Consider the following 27,866-nt stretch of genomic DNA (forward strand, 5'->3'; position numbering starts at 1 on the left):
AGTCGTTCAGACATATCGCGTCGGCCCCGCAGCACAGCCGACGGCCAATATATCTACCGATATATTGGCGCGTCGCTGTGTGTGTACGGCGGTCGGCCGACTGCCCGTACACATGCTGCGGCGGCCAGCGGTGATTGATAGCTGAACAGGGCGGGCGTGTGTATGCACAGCACACTGCCCAGTTCATGACGTCCGTCTCTGACGGATCGGGCAGTGTGTATGCACAGCACACTGCCCGATCCGTCCTGCAGATCAATTGATCAGCAGATATATCTTTCCAGTGTGTACCCACCTTTAGAGTTGAGTGCTGCCATATTTAAAACTAAAGGGGCACCAGGCGATCTATATAGGATAAATACCTTAGTCTGGCAGCACTATTCCTAGATGATTTTTAATCCTGTACTGTATGTGTCAATTCAACTTACTGGGGGCAGATGCTGCGGGAGTGAGCGCGCTGGTCCCCACCTCGCACGCCGTGAAGCTGGATGAAAATGGCCACCACACTGATCCTCTTCGACGACCTCTTTTATATGGTCATGTACACAGAGGAGGACTGGGTTTGCCTCGGCGGGAGAGGCAAACCCAGCTCCCCTCATCTCACCAGATCCCCAGCAGCCTACAGTATTGCATTCAGCCAAGAGCTATCAGCGCGACAAGCCTAAGGCAGCGGCGGGGAGGAGTGACATCGCGGTGGTAAGGCAGTCCTTTGGTAATCAGCAGAGCGGGCACAAACAGGCGGGCGCATTCTGTCACTCACAAAAGGGGTAGTGCGCAGCGCCCGCGAAAGAAGGCTAGCGTGAACGCTAAGTGTTATTTTGTTACATGGTTTGATAAGTATCCGATATCTAGACCTCCGACTTACTGTTTTTTTTACTGTTTTTTCTTTTGGGTTTTACTGCTAGTAATTATGTGTTTGATAAAAATGTGAGATTATTGTAGGCAATATGCATCCGTTTACCGGAAGAAGTGGAAAAATATCTTCTTTCAATAAATTGTACACAGACTAAACATTCAGTTGTATTCTTGTGGCTGTAGCTCTCGTCTAAAGTGATGGGAGCTATTCATTTGTTTTGTTCAGCGGATGTTGTTCCCAAAATGCAGGTTCAGACACAGAAAGTGGCTTCTCCTATCGAAAAAGGGGTGTGGTATGATTGCTTGATATGAGAATGTCGATAGTCAAATTGTTGGCATGTTGACATTTACCATGTCTACCCTGATGACACATTGACATTATGAACTGTTGACAAACTCCCTTGTGGTCTAGTAGCTTTTTGCCTTCTACTGGTGGCGGTTCCAGTGTCTACTTCCAGGTTCTTTTTTTATTTCGATTTTTGTACTGCAGATTCTTATTTTAATTTCTCTGTGGAGTTTTTAATGTATTTTGTTCTCTCGCCACTCTGATTGAAGAATCAAAAGAGAAAAATTGACTTTCCAAGTAATCTTCTCCTGTCTGGTTTCTGAAGAATATATTTAAACTTTGTGACAAAACAGTGAATTTGCGTATAATAATTTCTATATCTGTTTTATGTTGTAGTGATAGGAACACGCTGCCACCATGGCTCATGCAAAGTCGAAAGTCAATGATGGGAAAATCACATATCCACCGGGAGTCAAAGAAATCTCTGACAAAATTTCTAAAGAGGAAATGGTCAGACGGCTAAAGGTGAGATTGGTGCTATTCACAGCTGATGTTTTAGAAACCCAATCAGTTAGCCTTGTTACCAAACTTTCTACAAATACTTGGAAGAAATGCCAACCCTGCTACTTGCATACTGAATTATTTCAGGAATCATTTTGTAAGCAAATGTGTAGTTAACCTAACACTTTTTTTAATTTGCATTTGAAAATGTCATTGTTACCTGAATTATCATAATAGTGTAGATGAACCTGAGTTAAAATGAGCATTCCAACCACTGTGCATAGTGTGCAAGATATGTTACTAAACGTATTTCTCTTTCAGCAAGGCTGGTGAGACACTGGTCCATGGGATTGCAGGTTGGGTTAGAGTGTGGCACTTAGAGTACGGTAACTTTAATTGTAAGCTCCTTCCCCCTGCAACCCCATCATGCCAGTGTTCTTAAGGTGCTTCATATAAATAAGGCACATTTTGGGAGTCTGCTATGCAGCTTCTCTTGTAGATACTTTGTTGGTGGGGGTGTTCTTTTTGAGTGTGGTATGGAAGGTAGATAGTAACTAGGTCGACCACTATTGGTCGACAGTAACTAGGACGACAGGGTCTCTAGGTCAAAAGGTCGACATGAGTTTTTTTGAGGTCGTTTTCTACGTAGAGTGACCAGTAACCCCAATTAGTGCACCGTGTCCCCTCGCGTGGCTCGCTTAGCTCGCCATGCTTCGGGCAAGATTACCATTCCAATTATACTTCACGTGGATCGTTAAGTATGAAAAGGGTAAAAAAAGAAAAGAATCGTGAAAAACGCATGTCGAACTTTTGACCTGTCGACCTACAGACCCTGTCGACCTACAGACCCTGTCGACCTAGAAACCCTGTCGACCAATAGTGGTAGATCTAGTTACTGTCGACCTAGAGACCATATCCCGTTCTTTTTGAACCAGAACTGTGTGCCATTATTGCCCAAGCTACAGAGGAAAAAAACACTTGTATTGTGGTTGCTGCCCCTAAACAGCAAGGTGGTCCATGTTTCCAAGCTTTTCATTCCTCCTTTCACAGCGGAGCGTCCACTAGACATCCGTCTGCCTGGGTTCCCTTCTTCACCAGCAGGGGTTTGGCATTGAAGGGCATCCAAGGTCAGGCTTCAAGGCTCTGGAGAAGCCTAGCACCTGACGGGTTCCCTCTTCCCCCAGTACGGTCATGAGTCGGGGGGTGGTTGCTCTGATTCAAAGACCTGGTTGCAGGGCTTCATTTTCACTACTACTATGTTACTATTTCGAGCGGCTCATTCAGGCCGGTTTTTAAATCTTTGTGCCTTGAACACCAAGTTGTCGGTAGATCATTTTCCGATGGGATGTCTTCGATCAGGCATCTTGATACACTGGGGGCAGCAATAGGCTGCTGTTTAATTTTTGTTCATTACCCTTATTATTATCAGTAGTATGTTAAATTAATAGATTCAATGAATCATTCAATAAACGGAACAATCCCATCGATTGTAAGCTTGCGAGCATGGCCCTCCTACCTCTATGACTGTTTGTTTGTTATTACCCAGTTTTGTCTTATTATGTCCAATTGTAAAGCGCAACGGAATTTTGATGCGCTATATAAGAAACTGTTAATTATTAAATAGTAAAATATGTAGTAATATATCAGAAGGCCTTTTAAACAAGCATTATAATGTCTAACAAATATAACCTCAAAGTAGGAATGAGCTGGGGACTGCATGCAAACTCAGGCCTACCTGTTGCCCTGTATTGTGCTGAACGATCAAAGATTTTGAAGTGCAGTTGACTGAGAAATCAATTTATATTATGTTGGGCTTTTATTTGATGTGTTTCTATATAAACTTATATGTCTTTCCTTAGATGGTTGTAAAAACCTTCATGGATATGGACCAAGACTCTGAAGAAGAAAAGGAGCACTATTTAAACCTCGCTCTCCATCTAGCATCTGACTTTTTTTTAAAGCACCCAGATAAGGATGTCCGATTGCTTGTAGCTTGTTGCCTCGCAGATATTTTTAGGATTTATGCCCCCGAAGCTCCATATACGTCTCCAGATAAACTGAAGGTAAAATACACACTGCACTAGAGATCCCGTTTAGAGTTCTTAATCTGAATAGGAAAATAACAGATCATATAATTTGTGTTTTAAATTTTAGCCTAAAGGTGGGTACACATTCATATAGTAAACTATGGCGCTCATTTTTCCGCTCTTGAGCGATCTAGTTTACTGTAACACCCAGTGTGTATGCCGCCGTCGAGCGATGCACGGCCCCGCGGGTCGTTAACGACCCTCTGTCTTGGCTGTGCTTGCAGCTCAATGTGGACTCCTCATCTAAAGCTGTATGCTCCGTCCGGCCTCATGATGACGTCACTGTGTGATATCATTAGTGATATCGCATAGTGTGTATGTCGGGCGGCCCCGCCCGGGGAGGGGAAACACCAGGCAATGTCGCTCACCGAGCGCATCGCCTAGTGTGTACCCACCTAAAGATTGTTTACTGTATTGTCGAACAATATTATCTCTGACAAATTTTCTTCATCTATGACCTGTGTACTCGCGTTCTGGTAAGTTGAAGGAAAATAATAAAAACTTTAGCTCCAGCCATAGGGCTTTTCTTCCTGTTCTTACAGAGTTATGCTAACATCTTGTATTTCCATAGGATATATTCATGTTCATAACACGACAGCTGAAGGGGCTTGAAGATACAAAGAGCCCTCAGTTTAATAGATACTTCTATTTACTAGAGGTAAGTGTCATGAAGTAGGACCCCTAACTTGTTGTTTAGATGTTAACTGCCTAAATAAATGTCCTATTGTAATCACTCTTTCTTTAACAGAATATTGCCTGGGTAAAATCTTACAATATATGTTTTGAGCTGGAGGACAGCAATGAAATATTTACACAACTCTATCGGACACTATTTTCAGTCATCAAGTAAGTGCACAAATGAATCAAAATTATTATTGTTGGTATGTAAAGATATTGTTGTGCTAATTTAATTATTCCAAGAAGTTTTGTTTTCCAAGACAGAGACTTATAGGCAGTGGTTTAGACCATTTTTCATATGAGGGTGAGTGGAGATGAAAAATTAGGCATCCCAGGTGTTTAAAAAAAATCTACTATAAACCTCAAGATACATTATTTGCAGAAAACTTAAATAGCCCCTAACTCTAATACTGTTCCACATCTTTCTTTTCTTCATATAACAAAGTAATTTTAGGGTGGGAGTTTACGTATTTAATGCTATGTAGACTTTCCTTTCAGATTATTTTATTTCAAAATTATTTGTGTTTGAAGTGTCAAGTTTGGGCTGTTCTCCTGTTGATCGGTTTTTCAGTCTCGAACTTGAGCACTCTTTTCCATATATTATCCCTCATTTTTCAATGTGGGAGGCAATATTCGCCCACTAGCCACCCTTTTGTAGATGGTCGGCCTTCCATGTCACTCCTAAGCAAACTGGCGGCAGTATGGGGGAGTTCCTTGTGTACACGGACAGCAAGGATGCCTACCTGCATGTTGCCATCAGAAAAGATCACCCCGTGCCTCCTTCAGTTTGCGGTTTGGGACCATCCCTTTCAGTTATGTATGTTACTATTGCTATGTTTACTGCCCATGGAGTCTTTACAAAGATTGTCGTGACTGCCTACCTGAGGCATTGGGCATTCCATATCTGGATGACTTCGTGATCATGGCCTCTTCTTAGTGCATGTGACAGAACAAGTATTGACGTGGTACGATTTGACTTTCAATTTTTGAAACTCCAACCTGGTGCCATCAGAAAGGATGGTATTCTTAGGCATGATCTTGTCACGTTAGGCGGGTGTTGGGGAACCGGCAATTGAGGCTGGACTTGGGAGACAGGTGCTTGAGGAGGAGGAGGAGGAGGAGGAGGAGGAAGGCGTGGAGGCTGGATGTAATTCCTTCTCATGGGATGCGGAGCTCAAGAAAGGATGATGAAGAAAATTATAACAGTAAGATTTAATGAAGTACTGATGGTTCACAAAGACTGAGATTTCCCTAATGACTGAGCTGAAGAATGAAGTTAATGATTTGAAAGACAATGCTGAAGAACTATGATGAACTGAAGATAGTGGATGTGGCTTTAGGACGAGACTGGAGAACACTGAACGAAGAACTGGAGACTGACTTTAAGACGAGGCTGGAGAGTACTGAATGATAAACTGAAGAATAACACTGAAGTCCATGGGAGCTACTGTTTTTCACCCGGAGCTCCTCTACAACCTGGGACCCTGTGAGTGCTTCACAAACAGTGACGGGCTTTAAGCAACGGGACTGCTGCAGTAGGTAACTGTCAGATAGCTAACCAGAACCAGGGCACCTGGAGCAATGTGGGAGCAGTGCTAGAGTACCTTTACTTAGGAAAGTAATTTGAAGCACTGGCACCCTCACGCTGAACCAGACCCCTTTTGTAAAGGAAAGCAGCGCAGGATTGGGAGGACACAGAGTGGGATCAGCTATTGATACAGCTTTGGTCTCCAATATGGCATCCCCCAGCACAGAGGACACTCGCCTGCAGGACACAACACACCAGGCTCTGGCCACTGATTCCCGGGAGCAGTGTTCACACTGGGGACCTCTGCTGCAGCGGTTCCCCAGACTCTGGCCTCCGGCCTCCAGAAGCTGCACTCATTTCCCAGAGGACCCAGCTGCAGCAGACCCCCGCCGCTGCATCAACCACCGGGAAGGTAACCCCTGGGACCCCAGACCAGAGGTAAGACTCCTGATACTGACAGATCATTTACACCATGTGACAAAGTGGGTTTCTTCCTGGACAGGATTCTATTTCTTTATGCTGGTTTGGTGCTGAAGCAGCCGATGTTTTAGTTCATTTATGTATGAGATTGCAGTGGAAGATGGTTTCCTCTTTGACTTTGGCACAGTTTGCCTAGTTCCATTCAAGAGAGTTGCAGATCAAACCTGGAGTAAGTCTCATCTGCACAAACCCAGTACAAGGCCTGGTGGTTGCAGATTGACCATCTGAACATGAGATTGCAGTTCTCCATTTGGGATTGGATCCTGTTAATGACAGATGCCAGTCCTGGTGGTTGGGGGCAATTGCACATAAATCTATGTTCCTTGGCTGTCAGACTCAAGGAAATCTGATCTTTCAATCAACATGTCCAAGCTCAGTGCATCATCCATGCTCTAAATAATGCCCAGGTTCTTAAGTGCAAACCGATACAGTTCCAGTTTGGAAATGCTGTGGCAGATCTGTATAACTAATGGGGCAACTCGAGTGTCAGGATCACGGGACATGCTGCGCAGCACATTACAGCCATTTTCATTCCCTGAGTAGAAAATTGGAAGGCTTACTGTCTCAGCAGGCAGGATTTTCACCCAGTCGTCCCACCATCTGGATATCTTCTGTTATTCTGGTGTACCCGTGGAGTCTTTCCTAGCATTGGCATGATGTTGTCGCTGTGGAACCACTTGGTGCAGAGCTACTGTTCACACACCAGACCCCCTGCAGTTCTACACCTACATGCCATGGTGGACTTTCCTGCCTTTGGTAGCAATGCTCCTTCATGTTCTTAAATTGGTGAGAAACGAGAAAGTCAGGACATCCTGGTTCTTCTAGATTGGCCAAGGAGGTCTTATGAACTCTGACATCCTCAGCATGTCTGAAGCCTTTACTTTCTATCTTCCAGTATGGTCCAACCTTCTATGTTGAGGGCCTTTTCAGCATCCTGCGTAACATTAGCTGGCTTTACAGGGGAACTGTTGAGGCCGCTATAGGCCAAATGTTTACCAGAGAATGTAGCCCACACCTTTTTGAAAGCTAGAAGAAGAAAAAAACTTTCTGCAATGAGGTATCATATGGAGACAGCAGACCAGTAGCACACTAGCACTATTTCAAAAGAGAAAAGAAAGGAACAGCAATTGTTCAGTGAGAAAAGAGGTCCGCAGACTTTATTTCTGCTGGGTATTGAAGTTTGTGTGAATACTGAAAGTATAAATGATGTCATAAGCTCTGCTTCCCAAACGTCCGCTGTACTGGGGTGAAAGATTGATGTGCGGGTGGGATCCAAAATATCTGGAAGCCTAAGGGGCCAAGCCATGGATTAATCTGGCTTTAGACATACGTCGGCCCAAGGATCTTTTTATTCCTGGCTACTTAGCAGACCATTACCTGAATAACAGGTGTACTTCTATTGATGCGGGTGAATCTGCTCCAGTCAGGTTAACTGCTCATTCTACTTTGTCTGTGGGGATGTACAAGGGGCGAGCCATGGTGAGAATCAGGAAGTGAGAGATTTTGCGAGAATTTTATAATATATGCAAAATCGCAAGGATAAATCTCACTGTGTGTATACACCTTAAGTGAAGCTCACATGCAGCTGGGGTTTAGAAGGGGAGGGGCCAAGTTCAAACCGTATTAGTGTTAAAGTGCCAGGCTCTTCACACCAGTGTTCCAGTATCCCCCTCTAATCTGAGAAAATGATTTTACAGCGAGTCCCTGCTTTTCAGTGGAATTTTTATTTTCTATAATATTAATCAAAGCTCCTATTTTTGCAACTCTATATAATGGTCATTTTATAGGCAAGTATTTAGACTTATCGAATGTGAAAAATTTAATTCCTGTTTTGGGTTCTCATTTTAGTGACCATTTATATTACTTTTCTCTGACGTCCTAGTGGATGCTGGGACTCCGTCAGGACCATGGGGAATAGCGGCTCCGCAGGAGACAGGGCACAAAATTTAAAAGTTTGACCACTAGGTGGTGTGTACTGGCTCCTCCCCCTATGACCCTCTTCCAAGCCTCAGTTAGGTTTTTGTGCCCGTCCGAGCAGGGTGCAATCTAGGTGGCTCTCCTAAAGAGCTGCTTAGAAAAAGTTTGTTAGGTTTTTTATTTTCAGCGAGTCCTGCTGGCAACAGGCTCACTGCAACGAGGGACTTAGGGGAGAAGAAGTGAACTCACCTGCGTGCAGGATGGATTTGCTTCTTAGGCTACTGGACACTAGCTCCAGAGGGACGATCACAGGTACAGCCTGGATGGGTCACCGGAGCCGCGCCGCCGACCCCCTTGCAGATGCCGAATAGAGAAGAGGTCCAGAAACCGGCGGCAGAAGACGTCTCAGTCTTCATGAGGTAGCGCACAGCACTGCAGCTGTGCGCCATTGCTCTCCGCACACTTCACACCAGCGGTCACTGAGGGTGCAGGGCGCTGGGGGGGGGCGCCCTGGGCAGCAATGTAATATACCTATTCTGGCTAAAATATATCACATATAGCCCCTGGGGCTATATGGATGTATTTAACCCCTGCCAGGTTCCAAAAAAACCGGGAGAAGAAGCCCGCCGAAAAGGGGGCGGGGCCTATTCTCCTCAGCACACAGCGCCATTTTCCTGCCCAGCTCCGCTGCGAGGAAGGCTCCCAGGACTCTCCCCTGCACTGCACTACAGAAACAGGGTTAAAACAGAGAGGGGGGGGCACTTATTGGCGATATTTATAATATTTGAGCTGCTATAAAGGGAACACACTTATTAAGGTTGTCCCTATATATATTTATAGCGCTTGGGTGTGTGCTGGCAAACTCTCCCTCTGTCTCCCCAAAGGGCTAGTGGGGTCCTGTCCTCTATCAGAGCATTCCCTGTGTGTGTGCTGTGTGTCGGTACGTGTGTCGACATGTATGAGGACGATGTTGGCGTGGAGGCGGAGCAATTGCCTGTAATGGTGATGTCACCCCCTAGGGAGTCGACACCAGAATGGATGGCTTTGTTTATGGAATTACGGGATAGTGTCAGCACGCTACAAAAGTCGGTTGACGACATGAGACAGCCGGCAAACCAGTTAGTACCTGTCCAGGCGTCTCAGACACCGTCAGGGGCTGTAAAACGCCCTTTACCTCAGTCGGTCGACACAGACCCAGACACTGACACTGAATCCAGTGTCGACGGTGAAGAAACAAACGTATTTTCCAGTAGGGCCACACGTTATATGATCACGGCAATGAAGGAGGCTTTGCATATCTCTGATACTGCAAGTACCACAAAAAGGGGTATTATGTGGGGTGTTTAAAAAAACTACCGATAGTTTTTCCTGAATCAGAGGAACTGAATGAAGTGTGTGATGAAGCGTGGGTTACCCCAGATAGAAAACTGCTAATTCCAAAGAAGTTATTGGCATTATACCCTTTCCCGCCAGAGGTTAGGGCGCGCTGGGAAACACCTCCTAGGGTGGATAAGGCGCTCACACGCTTATCAAAGCAAGTGGCGTTACCGTCTCCTGATACAGCCGCCCTCAAGGATCCAGCTGATAGGAGGCTGGAGAATACATTAAAAAGTATATACACACATACGGGTGTTATACTGAGACCAGCAATCGCCTCAGCCTGGATGTGCAGTGCTGGCGTGGCTTGGTCGGAGTCACTGTCAAAGCCGCAGGCTTTTCAGCCGCAGTCCTTTCGTTCCTATAAGAACAAACGAGCAAAAGGACATTCCTATTTGCCCCGAGGCAAAGGAAAGGGTAAGAGACTGCAACAAGCAGCTCCTTCCCAGGAGCAGAAGCCCTCCCCGGCTTCTACAAAGGCGTCAGCATGACGCTGGGACCTTACAAGCAGACTCAGGGGCGGTGGGGGGTCGCCTCAAACATTTCAGCGCACAGTGGGCTCACTCGCTGGTGGACCCCTGGATCCTGCAGGTAGTATCTCAGGGTTACAGGTTGGAATTCGAGAAGTCCCCTCCTCGCCGTTTCCTAAAGTCTGCTTTGCCAACGTCTCCCTCCGACAGGGCGACGGTATTGGAGGCCATTCACAAGCTGTATTCTCAGCAGGTGATAGTCAAGGTACCCCTCCTACAACAGGGACAGGGGTATTACTCCACGCTATTTGTGGTACCGAAGCCGGACGGCTCGGTAAGACCGATTCTAAATCTAAAATCTCTGAACCTGTACATACAAAAGTTCAAGATGGAGTCACTCAGAGCAGTGATAGCGAATCTGGAAGAAGGGGATTTTATGGTGTCCTTGGACATCAAGGATGCTTACCTTCATGTTCCAATTTGTCCTTCACACCAAGGGTACCTCAGGTTCGTGGTCCAAAACTGTCATTATCAGTTTCAGACGCTGCCGTTTGGATTGTCCACGGCACCCCGGGTCTTTACCAAGGTAATGGCCGAAATGATGATCCTTCTTCGAAGAGAAGGCGTCTTAATTATCCCTTACTTGGACGATCTCCTGATAAGGGCAAGATCCAGAGAACAGCTGGAGGTCGGAGTAGCACTAACCCAAGTAGTGCTCCAACAACACGGGTGGATTCTGAATTTTCCAAAATCCCAACTGATCCCGACGACACGTCTGTTGTTCCTAGGGATGATTCTGGACACTGTTCAGAAAAAGGTATTTCTTCCGGAGGAGAAAGCCAGGGAGTTATCCGATCTAGTCAGGAACCTCCTAAAACCAGGAAAAGTATCTGTGCATCAATGCACAAGAGTCCTGGGAAAAATGGTAGCTTCTTACGAAGCGATTCCATTCGGCAGATTCCATGCACAAGCTTTTCAGTGGGATCTGCTGGACAAATGGTCCGGATCGCATCTGCAGATGCATCAGCGGATAAAATTGTCCACAAGGACAAGAGTGTCTCTGCTATGGTGGTTGCAGAGTGCTCATCTGTTAGAGGGCCGCAGATTCGGCATACAGAACTGGGTCCTAGTGACCACGGATGCCAGCCTGAGAGGCTGGGGAGCGGTCACACAGGGAAGAAACTTCCAGGGCGTGTGGTCAAGCCTGGAGACGTCTCTTCACATAAATATACTGGAGCTAAGAGCAATCTACAATGCTCTAAGCCTGGCAAAACCTCTGCTTCAGGGTCAGCCGGTGTTGATTCAGTCGGACAACATCACGGCAGTCGCCCACGTAAACAGACAGGGCGGCACAAGAAGCAGGAGGGCAATGGCAGAAGCTGCAAGGATTCTCCGCTGGGAAGAAAATCATGTGTTAGCACTGTCAGCTGTGTTCATCCCGGGAGTGGACAACTGGGAAGCAGACTTCCTCAGCAGACACGATCTGCACCTGGGAGAGTGGGGACTTCATCCAGAAGTCTTCCACATGATTGTGGTCCATTGGGAAAGACCAATGGTGGACATGATGGCGTCCCGCCTCAACAAAAAACTGGACAGATATTGCGCCAGGTCAAGAGACCCTCAGGCAATAGCTGTAGACGCTCTGGTAACACCATGGGTGTACCAGTCAGTGTATGTGTTTCCTCCTCTGCCTCTCATACCAAAAGTACTGAGAATTATACGGCAAAGGGGAGTAAGAACGATACTCGTGGCTCCGGATTGGCCAAGAAGAACTTGGTACCCGGAACTTCAGGAGATGCTCACGGAAGATCCGTGGCCTCTACCTCTAAGACGGGACCTGCTTCAGCAGGGACCGTGTCTATTCCAAGACTTACCGCGGCTGCGTTTGACGGCATGGCGGTTGAACGCCGAATCCTAAGGGAAAAAGGCATTCCGGAAGAGGTCATCCCTACCCTGGTAAAAGCCAGGAAGGAGGTGACTGCACAACATTATCACCGCATTTGGAGAAAATATGTTGCGTGGTGTGAGGCCAGGAAGGCCCCGACGGAGGAATTTCAACTGGGTCGATTCCTACATTTCCTGCAAACAGGATTGTCTATGGGCCTCAAATTAGGGTCCATTAAGGTTCAAATTTCGGCCCTGTCGATTTTCTTCCAGAAAGAATTGGCTTCAGTTCCTGAAGTCCAGACTTTTGTAAAAGGAGTACTACATATACAGCCCCCGGTTGTGCCCCCAGTGGCACCGTGGGATCTTAATGTAGTTTTGGATTTTCTCAAATCCCATTGGTTTGAGCCACTCAAATCGGTGGATTTGAAATATCTTACATGGAAAGTAACCATGCTACTGGCCCTGGCTTCAGCCAGGAGAGTGTCAGAATTGGCGGCTTTATCGTATAAAAGCCCATATCTGATTTTCCATTCGGACAGGGCAGAACTGCGGACGCGTCCTCACTTTCTGCCTAAGGTGGTTTCAGCGTTTCACCTGAACCAGCCTATTGTGGTGCCTGCGGCTACTAGCGATTTGGAGGATTCCAAGTTGCTGGACGTTGTCAGAGCATTGAAAATATATATTTCAAGGACGGCTGGAGTCAGAAAATCTGACTCGCTGTTTATACTGTATGCACCCAACAAGCTGGGTGCTCCTGCTTTTAAGCAGACGATTGCTCGTTGGATTTGTAGCACAATTCAACTTGCACATTCTGTGGCAGGCCTGCCACAGCCTAAATCTGTCAAGGCCCATTCCACAAGGAAGGTGGGCTCATCTTGGGCGGCTGCCCGAGGGGTCTCGGCATTACAACTCTGCCGAGCAGCTACGTGGTCAGGGGAGAACACGTTTGTAAAATTCTACAAATTTGATACCCTGGCTAAGGAGGACCTGGAGTTCTCTCATTCGGTGCTGCAGAGTCATCCGCACTCTCCCGCCCGTTTGGGAGCTTTGGTATAATCCCCATGGTCCTGACGGAGTCCCAGCATCCACTAGGACGTCAGAGAAAATAAGATTTTACTTACCGATAAATCTATTTCTCGTAGTCCGTAGTGGATGCTGGGCGCCCATCCCAAGTGCGGATTGTCTGCAATACTTGTACATAGTTATTGTTACAAAAAAATCGGGTTGTTATTGTTGTGAGCCGTCTGTTCAGAGGCTCCTACGTTTGTCATACTGTTAACTGGGTTCAGATCACAAGTTGTACGGTGTGATTGGTGTGGCTGGTATGAGTCTTACCCGGGATTCAAAATCCTTCCTTATTGTGTACGCTCGTCCGGGCACAGTATCCTAACTGAGGCTTGGAGGAAGGTCATAGGGGGAGGAGCCAGTACACACTACCTAGTGGTCAAACTTTTAAATTTTGTGCCCTGTCTCCTGCGGAGCCGCTATTCCCCATGGTCCTGACGGAGTCCCAGCATCCACTACGGACTACGAGAAATAGATTTATCGGTAAGTAAAATCTTAATTTTTCTTTTTGATTTACTGCAGTAATGGCCATAATCAGAAAGTACATATGCATATGGTGGATTTAATGAGCTCAATCATATGTGAAGGAGATACAGTTTCCCAGGAATTGCTGGATACTGTCCTGGTTAATCTCGTTCCAGCACACAAGGTATTTTTGATTTGTCTTTTGGTGTGTGTGTATGTTATTATTATTATTATTATTATTATTATTATTATTTAATCCACTTTGCTTTTGTAATTACCAAGCTTAGAGCTTTCTGTGGGTTTTAATACCAACCTTTGTCAAGTTCTTGAATTATTTCTTTGACCCGCTCCACCACGTGTCAGTGAAATATTGCGTTATTGGCTCTTGTCTGGGCTTTTTATTCTGCAGCTCTCTGAATAGTAAATTGTGTGGAAATATACATGATTAAGTTACAGAAGTGTTGCTCATATTGGGCGACAAAGCTCAGATGACCATACATAGCCTTTAAATATTCCTCTGTGAAGTATGAATGCCATGTCTGCCAAATTTGGTCACAAGTCTGCTCATTCTTTGCTCTAGTTGGATGACTGAATTGGATTGAGCGCAGTTGGTGAAGACTCCTTAAACAATTGAACCTGGACAGTGTCTAAGCTTACTATCTGTACTCAATTACACTTGATCCTTGTCGGTTTAAAGGGGTTATTTTTCTGTTCAAATTTTTGTTTTTGGTCGCATATGTAGCAGGTCACTGAGCCATAAATATTGTTTAGTTTCGCCTGGTTATGCTTTGGTTATGAATCCTTATATTTCCTAACCAGCGGACTTCCATCCAAGTATTCCGTCCTACTCCTGCATGTCCCAATGTTGGTCAGTCACAGTACCTATAGCACACTGCTATTTTCATATGCACAATCCAGTAATTAAACAGACTTTTAAACTTTTACTGATTTCTTAATGCTTGAAAATGTCCTTACTATAAATGTGTCCGTTTCTTCATATTATTTCTTGTAATATATTTTGTTGTCTACTGACCTCCGTTACCCCCCACCCACATATTCAGCACACTTGTGATTTATTTATTTATTTATTTATTTATTTATTTGCATTTTAGAATTTAAACAAACAGGCTTATGACTTGGCTAAAGCTCTGCTGAAGAGAACTGCTCAAGCTATAGAACCATACATTACAAATGTAAGTAGAAAGTTTCTCATAGTTTCAGTGTTGTCAGGATTATAATAGTCTGGTTTTATACGACAGCGGAAGGAGAGGAAGGTATTGTGCATTTTGATGCTTAAGTGCTGTTTTATCTGCTATTCAGTCATTATTTTGACTGGTGACAAGTGACATACCCATGTGCCAACCAACAAAACCATTCCTTCTATGCTATCAAGGGATTTATAGTTTTATTATAATTGTAGCAGGCGTAGAACAAATACGGCCAACCGCAATAGCCACTGAATGTCAAAAAGTAGGCGGATATATTCAAATTACTCTGTTGCCAGACATCTCGTGCTGTGGATTGCGAAGTGTGTATGCACAAGATCATGTGTACATACAACTTGGCAATCGTTAAAACGATCAACCAGTTGTGTACCCAGCCTAACCCATGACTTCGTATGTAAATATTTTCTTATTATATATAAATATTAAATTCTATTTATAGCTTGAAGTTTGTGTAGCTTAATGTCTATTTAAATCATAGCAGGTTATTTAAATATCCATACTGTAGCAGAAGGATTCTGCATCTAAAATCTTTAAGATTGTTTTATGTGGTATTTACTAATCCTTGAAGAGCATTCATGGCACAGGCATCCAGTGTCACTTCACAGATGACACTGCGTGTCTCCGGTATCCGGACTCCAGGTCGACAACAAAAAGGTCGACACACCTTAGGTCGACACCAATTGGTCGACACACCTTAGGTCGACATGGACAAAAGGATGACCGGAACCATGTCGACATGGAAAAAGGTCGACATGAGTTTTTCACAATTTTTTTCTTTTTTGGAACCTTTTCATACTTAACGATCCACGTGGACTACGATTGGAACGGTAATCTGTGCCGAGCGAAGGCACCATGCCCGAAGCATGGCGAGCGAAGCGGTGCACTAATTGGGGTTCCCGGTCACTCGACGAAGAAAACGACACCAAAAAAACAAACTCATGTCAACCTTTTTCCATGTCTACCTTGTTCCTGTCGACCTTTTGTCCATGTTGACCTAAGGTGTGTCGACCAATTGGCGTCGACCTAAGGTGTGTCAACCTTTTTGTTGTCAACCTGGAGTCCCAGACCCTTGTCTCCTACCAAATATGTAGTTGTCATTCTCCACTGAATGACGTTCACTCTGCAGGGACTTGAACTGCGCACATGCGTTTCTGAAACCTTCAGGCAGGGACACTGTTTGGTGTGGCCAATGACTGTTGGGGACATTTGTGCTAGAACCAAGCAAGTAGCAGGATTTCAAACAACATACTGAATTCCACCCAATATTTTCAGTTTTGTATTGATTGGTTTGTGGGTTTTTTTTTTAGTTTTTTTTGTTTTTGTTTTTTTAGGTCCATCTAGATTTTTAAAAAAAGCCAACACAAAACCTTAATCTTAGAAATTACCAAAACAGATAGCATAACATATTACACAATATTTTATAGGGAATAATTAATAATTATTATGAAGTCCTACGTTTACATATTATGGGCGAGATTCAATTAGCTACTGTAGATTGTTATGGGCTAATTGATCCCCAGGACTGTTCAATTAGCACCGAAGCCAGCAGTCATCGGGGTTTCTTTTTCATCAGCCTCTGGCAGATGGAAAAAAAAAATCCCTGATAACTCCATAGTTATCGGGTCCAGTCATCCTGTTCACGCACCAATCCATGATCTTTTTACTGATTCTGTGCAGTAACGCTCGATACAGGTGTTAACCAGGCGGAGAGGTCTGGAACCTAATTGAATAGCCCCGGGTGTTGAAGCCTGAGGCTACCTCTTGTTTTTACCTGCTGTAATTTACCGTGGGTAATTGAATCTCTTCCTGTGTTTTGGGGCTGTGAGAGGAAACCCATGCAAACACTGGGAGCACGTACAAAATCCACACACATAGTTAGTTTGGTCGGAATAGAACATAAATGTTTTTATTGCAGTCCAGCTCTGTGCCATATGCAATGAGTATTTTTGGTTCTACTGGAGCAATACGCAGAGTAAACCCACCTTCTGCCTGCAGTGTGCACTAAGCAGATTTACTGTAACATTTGAAGGATATGTTGATTATTTTGCACTGAATCTTCACTCTTGCCCCTCTCCCCTTCTTCATTTGTTTTGCAGTTCTTCAACCAGGTTCTCATGCTTGGCAAAACCTCCATTAGTGACTTGTCTGAACACGTGTTCGATCTGATCCTGGAGTTATATAATATTGATGGCCACTTGCTCCTCTCTGTCTTACCTCAGCTGGAGTTCAAGCTCAAGGTAAATTTAAAATCCATTTGTTTGTTCATTAAATATGGGAAGGCTGTAAACATTTAGTTTGCATTTTTAAACATTGTCAGTCTTAAGCGGTCATCCGCTAATACCTCTTTCAGACTTAAGACCCATACACATTAGACGATGTCGCTCTGTGAGCGACATCGTCTAACGTTTCCCCCTCCCGGGCCGGCCGGTCGGCGGCCGCCTGTACGCACTGAGCGATATGACCGCTCATATCGCTCAGTGACGTCACGCCCCCGCCAGCCCTGCATGAAGGTCGTGGACGACAGTCCACATCCTTCATGCATGCCCGACCGACAGCGACGATCGTTGCCGACCCGCGGGGCCGCGCATCGTTCGTTGCTGGCGGCATACACACTTAACGATAAAACGAGCGACGTCGCTCAAGGAGGGGGAAAATGAGCGACGTCGCTCATTATATCGTTAAGTGTGTATGGACCTTTAGAGCCAGGTCGCACCTGGGAATTTGTACTCTGGTGTGACCCGGCTTGACATCCCTTTGAGACTTGCGGCCCGACACGAAATATTGCCGGGTTGTTGAAGGTACCGCTGACGCTACATGAGATGGCGCTTGGAGACAATCATTTCCAAGCGCAGCTGCATCCTATGCCGATAATGGGTGCCAGGTCACCTTCACCCGGCTTACCCGTTCACACTGCACACATTCCGGGTCGATTCCAGCATCAACCCAGGTCGCGACCTGGGATGAAATGCCTGTACGCTAGACCCGGGATATTTCTTTAGAACCCTTTCAGAGTAAGCAAAATCCCGGGTTGATGAGTGTGCTATAACCTGGGAATTTTTGCTAGTCTGAAAGGGGTATATGTAGTATGCGCTAAACACAAATGACTCTTCAGTGTAATTCCTACTTTCCCCCCAAACTGTTGGCACCTTTATATACATGACCTCTGATATTGTTCCTTTTGCTTGCGTTTTCTTGATCTTTAAATTAGATTATATTTTACTGTTATCAAAATGTGCAAAAAATGCTATTTATATTTTCTGCACACCTGCATGCAGGATCTTAAAAGCCGTGTTTGCCACCAGCTGATTTGGCTCATAAGAACTGGCTTTTACATTTTGTTTTGATCAAATTTGGTTGGGTTTTAATTATCCAGAATTATTTCCCAGCATTATATAATAATACACGTTCTTCAAATGTCACATCGCCTTAACTGGAAAAAAAAAATAAGAGAAAAAACAGAAATTTATAAGAACTTGGTGACAGAATGTGGGAGATTATCACATAATGTGCAGCGTCAAATGCATAACTACCAATTCTCCATATTTACCTATCGCAGTTTCAGTTTTATAAATGTTTTAGTTAGGTTACTTTGAGGCGGTCACGGTGTACTTTCTGGATGTATATTATGTCTTAATGTCTTAAGGACTTTGGTCAACTCTTCTGGCATTTTCTATGTTGTCGCTGTGCTTTATTTTTAAATGAAAATGGAGACCCTATTCCCTAAATTAGAATTATCTGAGGTGCAGGCTCTCACCAAAACTGTGGATTATTGTTTATTCCTCCATGCAGTGATTTACTGAATTTGCGACATTGTTCCGTCTCTTCATCTGTGTGCTTTATATTTTAGTCCCTTTTTCATCAATTGGTTATGCGCTCCCGTTAGTAATATTACTCCTCTCCACAACCATTACAAATAAATGAAAGTTTAAAAGTCATTGCTTACCCTGTGTTTATAGACAAATTTTTGCAACATTTGTTAAGAAAATTGGACACCAATCAGGTTTTGATATAGAACAGAATACAGTAAAAATGTAATTTACCTTTTTTTGTGCTATAATGTGAAGCAAATAACAAAACACTAAAATAGTTAGTTACCAGGGAGAGGGTACAAGTGTGTATTGTCTACATGACCTGCGAGGAAGGCATTGAAAATCTGCAGTCTTGAGGTCCCTCAGCAAATGAACCGGTGAACAGTACCTGTAAGCCGCTGAGCTGATTGGAGGGCTTGCTAGCACAAAGCCCTTATTGATGTAACAGTGTTTTATTCCAACTAAATTCCAAATGTTTTTTGCCAGTCTATAGCTAAGTTGAGACCAAAACGGAACTCTCTTTTTGGCAGTCATGCAGCTCATGCCTTCGTTATTTATTAACAGTTTCTTATATGGCGCAGCTTATTCCGTTGCGCTTTACAATTAGGTTATGCTTGTCAGTTGAGGCAGGTGTCGCTAGGAAATACACCAGGCAAACATAAATGGGCAGCGCCAATAGGGGTGCGACTTATGGAAAACTAGTGGGTTTCCCAATGTAACCCAAAAGAAATAAAATTGAAAACCAGAGTTTCTCCGTCACTGAGAAGGGTACTTTGTATATCAGATCTTTAAAGCGATACTTGTGCTATGTAAAACTAGTCCCTCACCATAAATGGGAGCCAAGCATACGGTCATTAGGTCGACCACTATTGGTCGACATACATTAGGTCAACATGATCACTAGGTCGACATGGAAAAGTTGACATGCGTTTTCACTTCCTTTTTTTTTCTTCATTTTTTGAACTTTTTCATACTTTACGATCCACGTTGACTACAATTGAAAATAGTAACCTATGCCGAGTGCAGCGGTACCGGAGCGAGGCATCTTGCCCAAAGCATTGCGAGCCATGCGAGGGGACACAGTGCACTAATTGGGGTTCCCCGTCACTTTACGAAGAAAACACCAACAAAAGTAAAAAAGCTCATGTCGACCTTTTTCCATGTCGACCAGTAGTGGTCGACCTAATGACTGATACTCATATAAGCAGCCTAACACCCTTTTACCCAAACATATAAAATCTGGGCTGCATTTGGCATATAAAAGGATGACCCAACAAAAATTGATAATCGATAATAAAATTATTTTATTAGCTAGATTAGTGGCATCTTAACATTGCCATGCATAAACAGAATTTAAAATAATTAAATCTTTTTCACCATGGTTGACAGCAGCGGTTAGAAGAAGAAAATACCTATTTGAAAATAAAGTAATTTACAGTATCACAAGTTTAAATATCATGATCACTTAAAACTGGAACATCTGAGGATGTGGCCAGGTGATGGGAAGGTGAGGTGCTCTATGTGCTTCCCTTCTATTACGCGAGGGGACACAGGTCACTGTACACATTGATATGGGGCCATTTATTATACTTGGTTTAAAGAAACAAATATACTATAGTTTCATTTGTTGAAACTATTAAGCTTTCGGTTAACATTTGTGCTCAGGACTTTGTGATGCGTTTTGTATTGGAGGAAACAATGTATTGGGAAGGTTATTTTATAGTGTGCTGGTTCCCATTTTATACATAGCACCACAATGTGTGCGATACCAGAAGAGAAAAAGTGAGGCTAACCCAAGTGCGCTTAATTAACAATATGCAGCAAAATTTGTCTAATACAAAAGGAAGGTTCCTCCAACCTCCACCACAATGTGCAACAGAAAGAAGATGGGTATGACTTATCCCGCGCTGTTGTCTGCCTGGTATCCTATATTACTTGTCCTGGACTGTTTCACTCTTAGGCAGATTTTATTCCAGGTAACCCAAAAGGTAATATGAAAAAATAATATAGCGAAGTACAAATTTTACACTTTTTAATAAATGATCATCAATATCACAATTTCATATAGAATCACAATTTCTTAGCTCCACATAAAATACATATGCAAAGGTCGTCTGAACAGCCGTGATAAATGAAATTACTAGAGAATTTGAACTGATGTATTCAGTTCAAGATCAACGTGAAAAAGGTGAGTCCCGGGCACACTCGATGATGTTTGCACTGTCCTTGAGGACTCCTTGAAAAAGACCCCAGTGCCGTGGTAGAAACGCGTCGGAGGTGCTAGCAAACGGCCGCCGGTAATATACGCGTTTTGTGAAACCAGAGGACTGGGAGCAGCGCAAATAACATCGAGGGTGCCCTGGACTCACCTTTTTCACGCTGATCTTGAACTGAATACATCCGTTCAAATTCTCTGGTAATTTCATTTATCACGGCTGTTCAGACGACCTTTGCATATATGTTTTATGTGGAGCTATGACATTGTGATTTTAATGGTCATTTGTTAAAAAGTGTAAAAATTGTACTTCACTATATTATATTTTCATATTACCTTTTTTGGGTTACCTGGAATAAAATCTGCCTAAGAGTGAAACAGTCCAGGACAAGTAATATAGGATACCATCCAGACAACAGCGCCGGATAAGTCATACCCAATTTCTTTCTGTTCCACAATGTACATGTTGCACCATTTTGCAGGTGTGCTGATTTCTAATAAGAAACAGCATAATTTATACTGGCTTGTACATGGTATATCCTCCACGCTGAAGCATCTATGCATAGAACGGAGCTATGCTGCACATATTAACATACAAATTGCTATTGTTTCGTTGCTCGTGTACGGTGTTATTGGCCTGTGCTGTGACTGATTATGGGATGGAGCCTACAGTATCACTAATGACAACTTGTATTGATTTGCTTTTGTATCTGTACGTGTGAAAAAGGAGACTATTACATATGCTGGTATCTTAGATACCTCGTTTGCTTGCAGAACAGATAGTCATATTTACTGATTGCATGAAATCTTCCTGACCTTGACTATAGTATTAGACTTCATGCCATTACGTCTATATCTCCTCCTGGCATATAGAATGATTTTCTTCAGGGATGCCAATTACACCTACATTCATCAGTCTCCTGAATGATGTTCTTGCCTGTGCTAGACATTAATCAAGGCCTCAAGAATGGTCTCTAAACTCCGTCCTAATGCCTCTATCATGACTGCTGGTATACAACTGACAATAGGTAGCATACAGTACTATTTTTATTCTATGGACAGTTTATACTATATATAGTAGTTTCATAATATCACTGTTGGGAGTTGTCAGTTTAGCTTAAGCTTCCTTTCTCTTACGTCCTAGAGGATGCTGGGGACTCCGTAAGGACCATGGGGATAGACGGGCTCCGCAGGAGACATGGGCACTTTAAGAAAGACTTTAGATCTGGGTGTGCACTGGCTCCTCCCTCTATGCCCCTCCTCCAGACCTCAGTTTAATACTGTGCCCAGTGGAGACTGGGTGCTTACAGGGAGCTCTCCTGAGTTTCCTGTCAAAGTATTTTAGTTAGGTTTTTTATGCAACAGACTCCCTGCATCGAGGGACTGAGGGGAGAGAAGCAGCCCTACTCTCTGAGTGCAGGTCCTGCTTCTTAGGCTACTGGACACCATTCGCTCCAGAGGGAATCAGAACACAGGTCTCACCCTGGAGTTCGTCCCGGAGCCGCGCTGCCGTCCCCCTCGCAGAGCCGGAAGATAGAAGCCGGGTGAGTATGAGAAGAAAAGACTTCAGAGGCGGCAGAAGACTTCATGATCTACACTGAGGTAATGCACAGCACTGCAGCTGTGCGCCATTGCTCCCACGCACCTCACACACGGCTGTCACTGTAAGGGCGCAGGGGGGGTGCCCTGGGCAGCATGTAAACCTCTTTTCTGTCAAAAAGAATATATATACAGCTGACCACTGTATATATAAAGAGCCCCCGCCAGTGTACAGTATATTTAAGCGGGACAGAAGCCCGCCGTCGAGGGGGCGGGGCTTCTCCCTCAGCACTCACCAGCGCCATTTTTTTCTCCACAGCACCGCTGAGAGAAGCTCCCCGGACTCTCCCCTGCTTATACCAAGGTAGAAAAGAGGGTTTTAAAGAAGAGGGGGGGCACATAATTCGGCGCAGATAATATATAATAGCGCTACTGGGTAAAACATTAGATTACTTAAATTTATTGCACAAAAGATTAGAGAACAGATAGGGACAGACATGGGTAGATTCCCTATGTCGCAGGGACCTTCAGAGTCTCAAAACGCCCACTATCCAAAATAATACACTGATACCGACACGGAGTCTGACTTCAGTGTCTACTACGATAATGCAAAGTTACAGCCAAAACTGGCAGAAAAGTATTCAATATATGATTATTGTAATAAAAGATGTTTTGCCTATCACTGATGACCCATCTGTCCCTGACACGAGGGTACACATGTTTAAGGGGAAGAAACTTGAGGTAAATTTCCCCCCCTCATGAAGAAAAAGAGCGGGAATCTCCAGACAAGAAACTGCAGATTCCCAAAAAGAATTCTCAGGGCGTATCCTTTCCCTGCTCGGGCCAGGATACAATGGGAATCTTCCCCTAGGGTGGACAAGGCATTGACACGTTTACCCAAAAGGTAGCGCTGACTTAACAGCTATCCTCAGGGATCCTGCAGATAGCATGCAGTAAAAGTACTTTGAAGTCCATTTATACACATTCTGGTACACTACTCAGACCAGCGATTGTGTCGGCATGGGTTTATAGCGCTGTAGCAGTGTGGACAGATACCTTATCAGCGGAGATGGACACCCTAGATAAGGATACCATGTTATTGACCCTAGGATATATATATATATATATATATATATATATATATATATATATATATATGACATGCCCAAAGAGACATTGGTCTACTGGGTTCTAGAGTCAACGCTATGTCGATTTCTGCTAGACGTGTCCTGTGGAACATGCAATGGACAGGTGATGCCGACTAAAAGAGGCATATGGAGGTTTTACCTTACAAGGCTGAGGAATTGTGTGGAGAAGGGCTCTCGGACCTGGTCTCCACAGCTATAGCTGGTAATTCTGATCTTTTGCCTTATATTCCCTCACAGCCTAAGAAAGCAAGACATTATCAAATGCAGTCCTTTCGGTCGCAGAAAAACAAGAAAGTACGAGGAGCGTCCTTTCTTACCAGAGGTAAGGGCACAGGGCACAGCTAGTTCCCAGAAACAGAATTCCTCCCCGGCCTCTACTAAATCCACCGCATGACGCTGGGGCTCCGCTAAGGGAGTCCGCCCCAGTGGGAGCACGTCTTCGACTCTTCAGCCACATCTGAGTTCACTCACAGGTGGATCCCTGGGCAAGAAAAATTGGTTCTCAGGGTTACGAGCTGGAATTCGAAGAGGTGCCTCCTCGCCGGTTTTCCTTATCGGACATACCGGCTTCTCCCCCAGAAAGGGAGGTAATATTAAATACAATTCACACATTGTATCTCCAACAGGTGGTGCTCAAGGTTCCCCTCTTGCAACAAGGAAGGGGATATTACTCAACCTTGGCTGTAGCCCCGAAACCGGACGGTTCGGTCAGACCTATTTTAAAATTAAAATCTCTGAACCTATACTTGAAAAGGTTCAAATTAAAAATGGAATCGCTCAGAGCGATCATCGCCAGCCTGGAAGGGGGAGATTTTATGGTGTATCTAGACATAAAGGCTGCATACCTTCATGTTCACATTTATCCACCCCATCAGGCGTACCTGAGAATTGCGGTACAGTATTGTCATTACCAATTTCAGGGTAATTGGCGGAAATTATGGTGCTCCTACGCAAGCAAGGAGTCACAATTTTCCCATACTTGGACGATCTCCAGCGTGTCACTTTCGCTGAAGGTGTCACAGCAACACGGCTGGATTCTCAATATCCTGAAGTCACAGTTGGTTCCTATGACTAGTCTGCCCTTCTTGGGTATGATTCTGGATACGGACCAGAAATGGGTTTACCTTCAGATAGAGAAGGCCCAGGTACTCATGACTCTGGTCAGGAACCTGTTGAAACCAAGACAGGTGTCAGTGCATCACTGCACTCGAGTCCTGGAAAAGATGGTGGCATCATACGAGGCCATTCCCTTCGGCAGGTTCCATGCGAGGACTTTCCAATGGGACCTACTGGACAAGTGGTCCGGGTCGCATCTACAGATTCATCAGTTGATTACCCTATCCCCCAGGGCCAGGGTATATCTCCTGTGGTGGCTGCAGAGTGCTCACCTTCTAGAGGGCCGCAGGTTCGGCATTCAGGACTGGATCCTGGTGACCACGGACGCGAGCCTCCGAAGTTGGGTAGCAGTCACACAGGAAAGAAATTGCCAAGCTCTTTGGTCAAGTCAAGAGACTTGTCTTCACATCAACATCTTGGAACTAAGGGCCATATACAACGCCCTACGTCAAGCGGAGACCTTACTTCGCGACCAACCGGTTCTGATCCAGTCAGACAACGTCACCGCAGTAGCTCATGTAAACCGCCAAGGCGGCACAAGGAGCAGAGTGGCGATGGCGGAAGCCACCAGAATTCTTCGCTGGGCGGAGAATCATGTAAGCGCACTGTCAGCAGTGTTCATTCCGGGAGTGGACAGCTGGGAAGCAGACTTCCTCAGCAGACACGACCTACATCCTGGAGAGTGGGGACTTCATCAGGAAGTCTTCGCACAGATTGCAAGTCGGTGGGGATTGCCACAGATAGAGATGATGGCGTCCCGCCTCAACAAAAAGCTACAGAGGTATTGCGCCAGGTCAAGAGACCCTCAGGCAGTAGCGGTAGACGCCCTAGTGACACCGTGGGTGTTCCAGTCAGTCTATGCATTTCCTCCTCTTCCTCCCATACCCAAGGTGTTGTGAATAATAAGAAAAAGAGGAGTGAGAACAATCCTCATTGTTCCAGATTGGCCACGAAGGATCTGGTATCCGGATCTGCAGGAAATGCTTACAGAAGATCCGTGGCCTCTTCCTCTAAGACAGGACCTGTTGCAACAGTGGCCATGTCTGTTCCAAGACTTACCGCTGCTTGGTTTGACGGCATGGCGGTTGAACGCCGAATCCTAGCGAAAAAAGGCATTCCGGATGAGGTCATTCCTACGCTGATTAAGGCTAGGAAGGACGGGACGTCTAAACATTATCACTGTATATGGCGAAAATATGTCTCTTGGTGCGAGGCCAGGAATGCTCCTACGGAAGAATTCCATCTGGGCCGTTTCCTTCACTTCCTACAAACTGGAGTGAATTTGGGCTTAAAATTAGGCTCCATTAAGCTTCAGATTTCGTCCTTGTCCATTTTCTTTCAGAAGGAGTTGGCTTCTCTCCCTGAAGTACAAACGTTTGTGAAGGGAGTACTGCATATTCAGCCTCCTTTTGTACCTCCGGTGGCGCCTTGGGACCTTAACGTGGTGTTAAGTTTCCTTAAGTCACATTGGTGTGAACCACTTAAGACGGTGGAGTTGAAATATCTCACCTGGAAAGTGGTCATGTTATTAGCCTTGGCTTCGGCTAGGCGAGTGTCGGAATTAGCGGCTTTGTCACATAAAAACCCCTATCTGGTTTTCCATATGGATAGAGCGGAATTGCGGACCCGTCCTCAGTTCCTGCCAAAAGTGGTTTCATATGAACCAACCTATTGTGGTGCCTGTGGCTACACGAGACTTGGAGGATTCCGAGTCCCTTGATGTGGTCAGGGCTTTAAAAATGTATGTAGCCAGAACGGCTAGGGTCAGGAAAACAGAAGCACTGTTTGTCCTGTATGCAGCCAACAAGATTGGTGGCCCTGCTTCAAAGCAGACTATTGCTCGCTGGATCTGTAACACGATTCAGCAGGCGCATTCTACGGCAGGATTGCCGTTGCCTAAATCGGTCAAGGCCCATTCCACTAGGAAAGTGGGCTCTTTTTGGGCGGCTGCCCGAGGGGTCTCGGCACTACAGCTGTGCCGAGCTGCTACTTGGTCGGGATCAAACACATTTGCAAAGTTCTATAAGTTTGATACCCTGGCTGAGGAGGGCCTCCTGTTTGCTTGATCGGTGCTGCAGAGTCATCCGCACTCTCCCGCCCATTTTAGAGCTTTGGTATAATCCGCATGGTCCTTACGGAGTCCCCAGCATCCTCTAGGACGTAAGAGAAAATAAGATTTTAAACCTACTGGTAAATCTTTTTCTCGTAGTCTGTAGAGGATGCTGGGCGCCCGTCCCAAGTGCGGACTACTTCTGCAAGACTTGTATATAGTTTTGCTTACATAAGGGTTATGTTATAGTTTTCATCGGTCTTGGACTGATGCTATGTTGTTTTCATACTGTTAACTGGTTAGTATATCACAAGTTATACGGTGTGGCTGGTATGAATCTTGCCCTTGGATTAACAAAAATCCTTTCCTCGTACTGTCCGTCTCCTCTGGGCACAGTTTCTCTAACTGAGGTATGGAGGAGGGGCATAGAGGGAGGAGCCAGTGCACACTCAGATCTAAAGTCTTTCTTAAAGTGCCCATATCTCCTGCGGAGCCCGTCTATCCCCATGGTCCTTACGGAGTCCCCAGCATCCTCTACGGGCTACGAGAAAAAGAATTACCGGTAGGTTTAAAATCTTATTTTTATTCAGCATTCTATCCATCCATATCTGCAATCTATAAACAGGTCACACACAGCCTGATATCTGATCATCCTTGAAGGTGGGATTTCCATGCTGTCAAACAAATCTAATTGTCTGCACATTTGGTTGCACAAATGTTACACTGGCAAGATGTGCATGGTTCTGTTAAAGCGAGTAGGGATTTTTAAATCAAACTTTTGTTTTTAACTTGCCATACAGTAGTATTTAGTAAAATGATGCTGTTATTATGCATGTTCATCTATTTGCATATGGATACATGTTTCCAATCTGTAAAGTGCATCTTTTAATTTGCATATATGAAGTAATAGCGTCATGTCTGTTTCTTAACAATCCAGAGTAATGACAACGAGGAACGACTGCAGGTGGTAAAACTTCTCGCAAAAATGTTTGGAGCAAAGGATTCGGAGCTCGCTACTCAAAACAAGCCCCTTTGGCAGTGCTACTTGGGGAGGTGAGTGTTTATTGCTGAAGTCCATTATAAACACTGTAGGATCTTGCTTTTTAGAAGTGATTTTAATGTAGAGTCAGCATCCGTAAAAAAACTTTTTTTTGTGATGACAATTTATTA

At 44.7% G+C, this 27,866-nt stretch overlaps 1 protein-coding gene across 1 annotated transcript in view; it reads left to right on the forward strand.

The window, feature by feature from the left end:
• Positions 1-27,866, forward strand: part of PDS5B (PDS5 cohesin associated factor B) — a 340,516-nt gene that overhangs the window by 84,087 nt on the left and 228,563 nt on the right. Inside the window, exons 2-9 of the mRNA XM_063951787.1 lie at positions 1,535-1,663; positions 3,499-3,702; positions 4,298-4,384; positions 4,475-4,572; positions 13,651-13,777; positions 14,706-14,786; positions 16,916-17,056; positions 27,634-27,749. Coding sequence (XP_063807857.1) covers positions 1,556-1,663; positions 3,499-3,702; positions 4,298-4,384; positions 4,475-4,572; positions 13,651-13,777; positions 14,706-14,786; positions 16,916-17,056; positions 27,634-27,749 — 962 coding nt within the window. The 5' untranslated portion in view covers positions 1,535-1,555. The remainder of the gene's footprint in view (positions 1-1,534; positions 1,664-3,498; positions 3,703-4,297; positions 4,385-4,474; positions 4,573-13,650; positions 13,778-14,705; positions 14,787-16,915; positions 17,057-27,633; positions 27,750-27,866) is intronic.

The sequence above is a fragment of the Pseudophryne corroboree genome, chromosome 2 (genome assembly GCF_028390025.1).
Source record: "Pseudophryne corroboree isolate aPseCor3 chromosome 2, aPseCor3.hap2, whole genome shotgun sequence".
NCBI lineage: Eukaryota > Metazoa > Chordata > Amphibia > Anura > Myobatrachidae > Pseudophryne > Pseudophryne corroboree.